The following is a 10,029-nucleotide window of genomic DNA, read 5'->3' as shown; positions in this document are numbered from 1 at the left end:
CACAGGCTGCCCAGAGAGGTGGGGGAGTCTCCCCCTCTGGAGCCATCCCAAACCCGCCTGGACGCCGTCCTGTGCCGCTGCTGGAGGTGCCCCTGCTCTGGCATGAGCGGTGGCCCTGGAGCTGTGTTCGAGGTCTTTCCTTTGCTGTGTAAAGGGGAAGGAGCGTGCTCCAGGGGCTTGGGTGCTGAATTGCTTGGATTTCGTCTCTTCTTAGAGCAGTGCCTGCCATTCTCCGAGTGAGAGGGATGAGTTTGTTTCTTCTTTGTGCTATTTCCAGCCGAGTTATACAGCCCAGCGCCGTCCATTAGCATTTCTGCAGCGACATCAATATCCGATAAAGGCGTGATGGGTACAGAAATAAGCTCAGGACGTGAAATACCAGCAGCTGCCGAGAGGAAATTTATACCAGAGAGGAAATTTCCTCTCTGCCTGGCGAGAGGAAATTTATACCTTCCCTATCAATCCAATCATGCCGGGAGCTGCAAAAGCCGAGTCCAAACCCGAGAGCAGTATGTTCTCCTCGCACAGCGGCCCCAGACGCCGGCTGGGGCGGTGTAATTACTCCGTCCCCTCCCTGGAGCGAGCAGATCTGCTTTCCCAGCGGTGCTGTCTCTGTAAACCATTCAACAGAGTAAAGAAAAGGCTCAGCCCGGCGTCAGCCGCTCGCTGTCAGCTCCTCTCGGGGTATCTGTGCGATACAGAGATGCTCTGCACCCCACAAGCTCAGCCGCACGGGGCATTTCTTGGGGAGGTTCACCCCGAGAAGAAGCAGCCGGTGGTCAGGCAACAGGAGGCGGTTTGATCTCCTTTCGATGGCCGTTGGGGTTCTCTCCCCGTGGCCCGTGCGCGTGGAGTGCCGCGGGAGGAGCCGGCAGCGCTGGGAATCGAGACGGAGCTGCCCAGTGAGGGCTTTCCAGCTGCCGTCACGATAAACGGAGCGAAGGAGGAGGAGAGGGAAGCGGAGCAGCCAGCTCGGGGAAGGCTCTTTCGGAAACCTGGTTCATTTATAGTACAAAGCGTCGATGAGCCTGTTGGGCGCACCGAGTGGCGGGAGTTTCTCCTTCCGTGTGTTTCACCCCGTTCTTGGCAAATTCAGAGCATATCTGAGGCCCCATCCCCTTCCCGGGGAATGTGATTGATAAAATGCAAAACCGCTCCTTAATTTTTCCTCGAAACGAACAAATCTGCAGCATTGAAAAGGAAGAAAACAGCTTTTGGGATTTTTGCGTTTCGGGTGCGTTCATCTTCTGCCCTTTGCTTTGCCGTTGCCCGAGCGGTGCCGGTGGAGAGGACGCAGCTGCCGGCTTTGTTCTCGTGCCGCTTGCGTCCCTCCCGAGAGCTATCTCAACCAGCAGTGGTTCGCTTTTTTTTGTGTGGATGTGACGCTGCCCTGTCTACACAGCTCGCTCTGCCTTGGATGCTGCTTAAATCCCCGAGTGGAACGATCTGGAGTTTGTTTGCTTTAGTCTGAAATATGTAACTTGGCTTTTAAAAGCGGTTCTCCCATCCTTCAGCCACCTGCTCCTTCTAAAATATATTTCTTTGCTCTGAACTGAAAGTAAAAAGTGAATTTCACGTGGTTTTGAGGCAAAAGACCTTCTGAGACAAAGCGTCTCCGTCTTCCTTTCAATTTTGATTTTGATTTCGATGCTTTTCAGAACAAAAAATACTGCTGAAATCAACTGTTTGCTTTTTGCCCAGAGGTGTTTGCAGCCGGTCCAACATGGCAACAGATGGCAAAATTTTCTAATTGGCAAAGCAATGACTTGGGGCTGGAAATACCACCCCTTCGGGCTCTTCCAGGACAGAGCTTCCCCTCCGCTCTGCGCCCCGCGGAGCATCGCCGCTCGCACGTGCAGTTCGGGTGCTGTCGTTGGGGCTGCAGCCCCAGGAGCAGGGAGACCCCGAAATGGGGCTTTTCGAGGTTTTCCGAGCAAGTGAGCTGCAGCCCGGCGTGGGGATGGCTTTGCCGGGAGGTGACGGAGCAGCTCCTCTCTGCCTCGCGTCGCCTCTTGCTCGTGGCCGGTGGGATGCTGGCCGGGAGGCAGGAGGGACCTGGTCTCGCTGCTGATGCTCATTTTAGGGGTGACCGGTGCTCCATCGCCGGAGCAGGTGATACCTGGGACGATATGTGGTTAGCTCGTGGAGCTGCCGGCTCCATGGCACACCTCTTCTCAGCTGGGGACTTCAGAGCCTTCACGCTCTCGTGGTACGGTGGAGGGAGCACAGCGGAGCGCGTGTTTCTTGTCTTTATTTAAGGTTTGTGTCCCTTGGCACATCCAGCCCCGCTGCCCTGTGGGGCTGCTGCTTCGCTTAGGCGCAGTTTCCATCTCGGAGCGCGCGGCACCGTGCTCGGAGAGCCGAAGGTGTGGGATGCCGGTGGTTGGCAGGGCACCGTGCTGGGGTCGGGGCGGGGGAAGGCAAAGAGCGAAGCGCCCAGTTTGGCGTCTCTCCTGCTCTCCTAACCCCTGCTTGTTCCCCTCCAGGTAAACTTCAACGAGCCACTCTCCATGCTGCAGAGGCTGACGGAGGACCTGGAGTACCACGACCTGCTGGACAAAGCCGTCAAGTGCGAGAGCTCCACGGAGCAGATGTGCTTCGTCGCTGCGTTTTCCGTGTCTTCCTACTCGACGACTGTCCACCGCACCGCAAAGCCATTCAACCCGCTGCTGGGGGAAACCTATGAGCTCGACCGGCTGGAGGAGTTCGGCTTCCGTTCCCTGTGCGAGCAGGTGAGCCGGGGTCTGCGGAGGGGCTCTGCGCGGCTGTCCCTCTGCTCGTACCCAGCCAAAGCAGCCCTTCCCTGAAGGAGACCCGGCATCTCCTAGCACTGAGCCTTCCTCCTGGCCGAGACAGCCAGCAGATTCCCGTTGGCGTTGGCAGAAGCAGTAGCGGGCACAGCCCAAGCTGTTTTTCAGAAGCAGGAGGACAGTGTGCCCGTCTCAGCGTTCCAGAGCAGGAGGTGGGGAAGAAGAAGGGCAGGAGAAAGGTGTCCATCACCGTGCTGGGTCTCCTGGCAGCCTGCTTGGGGCTGGGCTTGCTCTTACGTCTCAACACTTGAGCAGGAAGGGAGAAGCTCTCCTCACCCGAGCTCCCTCGTAGCCGTGTCAGTGATGCCCACGAGCTTTGCTGTGCTTCCTCCCTGGTTCGGGGTCTCTTTGGGCCAGAGGGTGCCTCAGGGTCTCGTTTCTTTCTTGTTGGACTGAAAATCTAAGTTTCTGAGGCTGGGGGCAACCTGAGAACCTCTGACAGCCCCTCACTAACCACAGAGCGCATCTGGCACGCATCGGTCAACCAGCAGGTCTTCATTAAAAACCTGCAGCTCTTAATGAGTTGCGACCTGTGAAGAAAATTGACTGCTTAATATATAGCACGCTTGGCTGATCCGTCCTGGCGTCCTGGGGAGGGACGGGGCCATTTGTCACCCCTTGCAGGCAGGACATCACGTTGGTGGGGGCTCTGTGTTCCCCAGGGGGTGGCTGTGCCGCCTCGGGGGCAGAGCGACCATCATGTCTTTCGGTGCTCGGAAACATCGAACCAAATCACAAACCTCTGTCGCTCTGCGGAGGCTGATGCAGGTCCACCATCTGCAGGGCCGTGCGGCAGACTGTGCCCCTGAGCCCTGTGGGCTTTCTGGGGGGACCTTGCATGGGAGAAAGGGTCTTGCGGCGAATCCAGGCGTGCTGTGCTGTGCTACGCGGTGCTCACAGCAGATGGCGGACATGCGGGTGGGGTTTACTGGGAATACGGAGTGAGGAGGCTCAGGCTCGTGCCAGCACCCCTCTGTCCTCCTGATGTGGTTTAACTTCTCTCTGTCAGCATCTTCTCCAAGTCGTGGCCCAGGTTTGAAGCCAATGCTGTAGCAGGTGTCACGCTCTGCCATCGGCTCCTTGCAGGGCTCATAGGCGCAGACAGAACTCCTCCGTGGTAGTAGGTGCCCAAGCCTGGCAGGACGGCACCTCCCGTCTCATCCCGTTGCTCTTGGCTTCACTGGGACAGTGAACGAGCTGTGTGGGGTCTCCTGGAAATGTGACCCATTGCTCACGACAAAAGGAGAGGTGTTTCAGTAGGTATTCCCCAAGATTCGTGTCTCTGCTGTCCCTTTGCACCATCCAAAGCTGCATGCCTAATGTCAGCCAGCTTTGATCGCCCACAGCAATGCCCATATCATAGAACCATAGAATGGTTTGTGTTGGAAGGGACCCTGAAGACCATCTCATTCCACCCCCCTGCCCTGGGCAGGGCCACCTCCCACCAGCCCAGGTTGCTCCAAGCCCCGTCCAACCTGGCCTTGAACCCCTCCAGGGATGGGGCAGCCACAGCTTCTCGGGGCAACCTGCCCCAGGGGCTCACCGCCCCCACAGGGAAGAATTTCTTCATCATATCTCATCTCAATCTCCCCTCTTCCAGTTTAAAACCATTCCCCCTCGTCCCACGGCTCCCCTCCCTGACCCAGAGTCCCCCCCCAGCTCTCCTGGAGCCCCTTTAGGCACTGGAAGGGGCTCTGAGGTCTCCCCTTTTTGGCCTTCTCTTCTCCAGGCTGAACCCCCCCACCTCTCCCAGCCTGTCCTCCCAGCAGAGGGGCTCCAGCCCTCCCAGCATCTCCGGGGCCTCCTCTGGCCCCGCTCCAACAGCTCCGTCTCCTTCTGCTGGTGGGACCCCCCGAGTGGAGGCAGCACTGCAGGGGGGTCTCCCCAGAGCAGAGCGCGGCAGAGGGGCACAGTCCCCCCTCGCCCTGCTGGCCACGCTGCTGGGGATGCAGCCCGGGGTGCCGGGGGCTCGCTGGGCTGCCGGCGCACGTTGGTGGGTCCTGTTGAGCTTCTCATCCCCCAACACCCCCAGGGCCTTCTCCTCAGGGCTGCTCTCCAGCCGTTCCCCGCCCAGCCTGGAGCCGTGCTGGGATTGTCCCGACCCCAGTTCAGGACCTCTGTCCCAGTCTTGGGAGCTCATGCCCTGGGCTGCAGTGAGCCAGGATGCTGGCTACAGGTACAGCTGCGAACGTGCCGCCCTTTCCTGCTGTGCCCGGCGCTTTGCCTGCTCCCGGGAGATGGGTCAGAGGGGACAGCATCCCTCCGGGCATCCCCTGGCGCTTTGCTGTGAACATTGTAGAGCTCAGGTTCATCACCACATCGCACCTTCACCTCCCCTCTCCTGGCAGTGATTCCCGCCATCCTGCCGCACAGCCAAATTCCCCGGCTGCCTTTGTGCACCGCCGAGAGAAATCGGAGACCTGTGTTCTCCAGCACCTCCCCGGTGCCCCGTCTCCTTGGGCTGTCGCCCCGCTCAGCCCAGTCTTACGGGGAGCGGATGGTTCCTTACCAGGATGCTCGGTCCGTCCCTTTGGCCAGCAGCACCCCGCATCGTCCCGGGGCACGGTCAGAACACCAGGTTGGGTTTATCACCCCCATTTTGGGCTGCGGTGATGACGCCCAGTGCTGCCCAGCGCGTACCGCCAGACCGCATCACTCCCACACCCCGCCATCCCTTCGCTCGTTCCTTCCACCCTCCTTCCTCCATCCCTCTCCCCTCCCAAATAAGTCATCTGCCCTGAATTACTTTTTTTCCGTTTGGTCCTGATTTTTCCTGTATTTGTATCCAAATTTGGTATTTCTGACACCTCCACGTTAGCCGAGCCACAAGCCGGGCTGAACCCCCCCGCAGCGCTCCCGCCTGGCGCTTGAGTCCCTCCCTGGCCGGCACGGCACGCGAGATTCATCCGAAATTCGGTTTACTGTAACTCGGAGCAATCCTGCTCCGTTGCAGCACTCGGGAGCCTTCGGTCCCTGAGCGAAGCATCTACATCTCCCTCCCGGAGCCGTCTCAAAGGGCACGTTCGGCGACAGCGCAGCTTTGTGCCGGCGCAGCGTTGCCGGTGCCCTGGTGCTGCGGTTGGTGCTGCGGTTGGCGCGGGCAGTGTGGGACGGACAGACGGGCGCCGCTCCCGCCGCCCCGAGCTTTCCCCGCGTTGGTAGTCTTGTGCCTGAAATCCAATTATCCAAATAGGATTTCCTCCTGCCGGTGACAGTGGGATTTAACGGAGAGGTCTTTGCTCCGCTCACGTTTGTAATCCGGGCGCTCAGCCTGTAATTACAGCTGCGCAAATAATCTCTGAACCGGGTGGCGCGGCTGTCGGGGCCCGGTGGTTCGCTGGTTCCCGGTGAAGGGCGGCGTGTGCCGTGCCGGAGCGCCGTGGGTGAGCTGGGTGAGACCCCGCGCGAGGGCAGAGCCCTCTGGTTGGGATGTCCCACTCCCTCCCCGGGGTTTGGGCAGCTTTTCCAGTGCCGGGGAGCGTGAGCACCGGCCTCGTACAAGTCATCCCCGGGATGGAGGATGTCTTATCCGCTTTTCCAGCCCAGTGTGTCCGTAGGGACAAAGCGGAAGGCTTGGCTGGGCAGGTCCGCCTGTCTCAGACAACTTGGGGACCTGTGTCCCCCGGGGGTTCCCAGGCAGAGCGGTGGGAGCCCCTGCTGGGTGCAGAGGTGCTTTTAGCACTGGGGATGTGTTCTGGGGTCGCAGTACAGCGTCGTCTCGCAGCGGTAGTTGCTGAAGTTAAGATTTTATGGATAAGGCTTTGCTAATGAGCCTTAGAGAATTCTGGCAGGAGCTCGGCACACCTCTGCGTGCTGCCGGGGTACCTCATGGGAGGTCACCCCCGTGCCCAGGAGATGACTGGGGGGTTCAGCTCAGTGCGGAGGAGCATCCTCAGGGCCAAAGCTGCTGTGGAGCTGTTACCTCTCCTAGGGGACACGCTGCCAGCACTCGCCCGGGCTCGCCGGTGCTGGTGGCTGCGACGTTACAGGCTGTTCCTCCTCTCTCTCAGGTGAGCCACCACCCCCCGGCAGCCGCCCATCACGTCTACTCCAGGCGAGGGTGGACGTTGTGGCAGGAAATCACCATCGCCAGCAAGTTCAGGGGCAAATACCTCTCCATCATGCCACTGGGTAGGTGATTTACGCCGCAGGGACTGGGGCTTGCTTGTTTTCCTGCGCTGCTCGGGCAATACCGGGAGGTTAAAGCAACATGCCGGTCCCTTGGGCTCACGGAGGGCCCAGCGAATTCCACCCCAAGCGACGCGGGAGCGCAGACTTGTGCTGCCGATCGCAGACAAGGCGGTGATAATTCGTCTGCCCTGGAAATGGGAATTATGCCGGCTGCAGAAGGGGACTGCTTTGCTCCCTGCTGGCACCGTGGCGGATGTGCTTGGGAGATATCCTGCCTGCCCATGAATTGGTTTCCCCGTAAATGGTATTTAAAGGTTAGCTTGCCGCCTGTTTTAACCCTCTCCCTGGCAGCCAGCTGCAACCAGCTGCCTCCTTGCGAGGTTTGATTTGTTTTCTGCCTGTCCCTGGGCTGGGCGGCACGGCTGGGGCTGGTCCCGGAGCTACGCTGGTGCCCGCTGGGTCTCCTGACGCTGAGAGTCAACCAGACAGCACGTTTCTGACCTGCTCGTACAGAATCACAGAATGGTCAGGGTTGGAAGGGACCTCTGGAGATCATCTAGTCCAACCCCCAATTTTAAAATTATCCCTTTTTGGGGGGTGTGGGAAGAGGGCAGAGGGCCCTGCAGGCGTCGCAGCTCCCTTAACTGCAGCAGACCACGGAGCGTGCGGCAAGGGTGGGGGGATGAACCCAGAGCCAGCCCTGGTGGGGACTGATGATGGGAGATGCCGGCGGAGGGGCTGGCTTGGCTCCGAGGATGAGTGTGGTGCCGGGGCTGGCGCCGGGGGAGCGTGCCCTCTGCCCGCGCTGAGCTCGGGACACCCCTCTCTCCGCAGGCGCCATCCACCTCGAGTTTCACTCCAGCGGGAACCACTACGTCTGGAGGAAAGTCACCTCCACGGTTCACAACATCATCGTGGGCAAGCTCTGGATTGACCAGGTGGGTGGCTTACGGGTCCGTGGTGATGGGTCCTACGGGTCCGGGGAAGGGCAGTGGGGCTGGAAGGGCTCTGCCCTCCTGCGGTGTACGCCAGCGCTGCCTGGTGTCCCCACCCTACTCCTGTGGCGATAGGAAGGTGTGCTGCCCTGGCAGGGACTGGGGGAGGCTTCTTGAAGCTCCTGGTGGCTCTGCCCGAGCCCAGCAGCTCCGTGGGGCAGGGGGGTGGCGCGTGGGGTGGGTTTCACCCCGCTGCTGGCGAGCCGTGGGGCTGGTGGGGGTGGCCAGCGCGGTGGCTACAGCCAGGAGCGATGCTGCGGCTGGGGGGGATTTGTTACCTGCACTACAACTAACGCCTGATTTCTCCTTGCAAAGTCTCTCACTCGCTGTGGTTCTGTGTCTTTCATCTAGTCCGGTGAAATAGAGATTGTTAACCATAAGTCAAAAGATAAATGCCAGCTGAAATTTACCCCCTACAGCTACTTCTCCAGGGACGTTCCCCGAAAGGTACGTAGCCAGATACCTCCTTGCTCCTTTTGGCAGCCTTCGCGCGGGGTGAGACCCGGCTCTTCCCTCTAAGCCAGGCTCACGGGGTCCCGGTATCGCTGCTGGGATGAGCCCCGGTGTGGGGCCAAGGAGGTGGCACCTCTGAGGTGGGTCACCGGGGAGGGCTGGGGGAGGACCAGCCGCGTCCAAGCAGAGCCTGTGTTTGGGCTTTCCGTGTGCTGGAGCTGCGGCACTGAGACCTGGAAGGGGTTTGAAGGGCTGGAGACCCACCTGCATGGTCGGGATGGCCCCACAGTCCCCCTGGGCTGGACGCAGCTCGTGTCCGAGGACACGCAGCGCCAGGTCCAGCTGCTCCGGTTGGGGCACCTGGAGGGTGTTTTCTGCCTCCTGTGCTCCTCTCCCTGTCCCTTGGGGCACTTCCAAACGCCACCAGAGCCGTCTCCTTCTGCCAGGTGACGGGGGTGGTGAGCGACGCCGATGGTAAAGCCCACTACGTCATGTCGGGCACGTGGGATGAGAAGATGGAGTGCTCCAAGATAGTGCAGAGCAGCCACGGCAGCACCAGCACGGAGGGCAAGCAGAAAACCGTCTACCAGACGCTGTCACCAAAGGTCCTGTGGAAGAAGTACCCCCTCCCGTGAGTCCCCTCCTCGGCGCGGGGTGCTGTGCTTGCGGGGGGGTGCAACAGCCGGACGGGGATTACCGGTGCTGCCCTGAGCCCCGCAGGACGGAGGGGGCTCCTGTGCCCCGAGGACACGGGATGGGGACCAGGGCTTGGGCGGCTGGGGGGCTTTTTCTGGGGTTGTGAGCGCACAGCAGGAGGGGAGAGCAGGTCCCTGCCAGGGGAGGGTGGCTTTGGGGCACCCTTGCAGGTAGGTTTTGGGCAGCTGGTGTTACTGGTTAGGTTTTTCGGGCTGCTGGCCGCGGTGGGGAGGTGTGTTGGCTGCTTCGCCTTGCTGGTGAGTCTCTGGCCATCCTGTCCCACCGGTCACTGTAGCTCTCCAGGGACCAGCCCTCTCTCGACACGTTACCCACAACGGGGCTGCTCTCAGACACCAAACCGCTCTCCAGCTGATGGCCGGCCCTTGCTTTGGAGACGCTCTGTTGGAACGGTCCCCGGTGGAAAGCGTCCCCCGCTTGGTGCCACCAGTTCGGCAGTGGGGGATGCAGCAGCTCTCGGGTGAAGCTGTTTGGCATCTCGGCTGTGCCGTACGGCGCTTGGAGTTCGTAGGCGTAGCTTTTTAGCCAACAGAGGAGGGGTCTGCTCCCCTCTGAGACACCCCTTGAGGCGTCATCGGCATCTCCACCTAGAGGGCAGAGCTCCCCAGAGCACCCCTACACGTCTGGTTTGGGGTTAGCTGGAGCAGCACCAGTGGGGCTGGGGTGAGACGCGAGGAGGTGAGGGGCTGGAGAGCTCTGCTCGAGGTAAGGCACCACCTCCGCCCTCCTGATCAGGGCTCTCCGGCCGCAGGGAGAACGCCGAGAACATGTATTTCTTCTCCGACCTGGCCCTCACCCTGAACGAGCCCGAGGAGCGAGTGGCCCCCACGGACAGCCGCCTGAGACCCGACCAGCGCCTGATGGAGAGCGGCCGCTGGGACGAGGCCAACGTGGAGAAGCAGCGGCTGGGGGGGGAGCAGCGCGCG

At 60.8% G+C, this 10,029-nt stretch overlaps 1 protein-coding gene across 1 annotated transcript in view; it reads left to right on the top strand.

The window, feature by feature from the left end:
* OSBP2 (oxysterol binding protein 2) overlaps nucleotides 1-10,029 on the top strand; it is a gene marked incomplete at its 5' end in the record, with an annotated part of 104,860 nt that overhangs the window by 94,487 nt on the left and 344 nt on the right. The window contains 6 exons of the mRNA XM_009893337.1: nucleotides 2,487-2,732; nucleotides 6,821-6,941; nucleotides 7,776-7,879; nucleotides 8,288-8,383; nucleotides 8,836-9,020; nucleotides 9,855-10,026. Coding sequence (XP_009891639.1) covers nucleotides 2,487-2,732; nucleotides 6,821-6,941; nucleotides 7,776-7,879; nucleotides 8,288-8,383; nucleotides 8,836-9,020; nucleotides 9,855-10,026 — 924 coding nt within the window. The remainder of the gene's footprint in view (nucleotides 1-2,486; nucleotides 2,733-6,820; nucleotides 6,942-7,775; nucleotides 7,880-8,287; nucleotides 8,384-8,835; nucleotides 9,021-9,854; nucleotides 10,027-10,029) is intronic.

This window comes from Charadrius vociferus, unplaced genomic scaffold, assembly GCF_000708025.1.
Source record: "Charadrius vociferus isolate BGI_N301 unplaced genomic scaffold, ASM70802v2 scaffold579, whole genome shotgun sequence".
Classification (NCBI taxonomy): domain Eukaryota; kingdom Metazoa; phylum Chordata; class Aves; order Charadriiformes; family Charadriidae; genus Charadrius; species Charadrius vociferus.
This window is presented reverse-complemented; position numbering and strand designations above follow the sequence as displayed.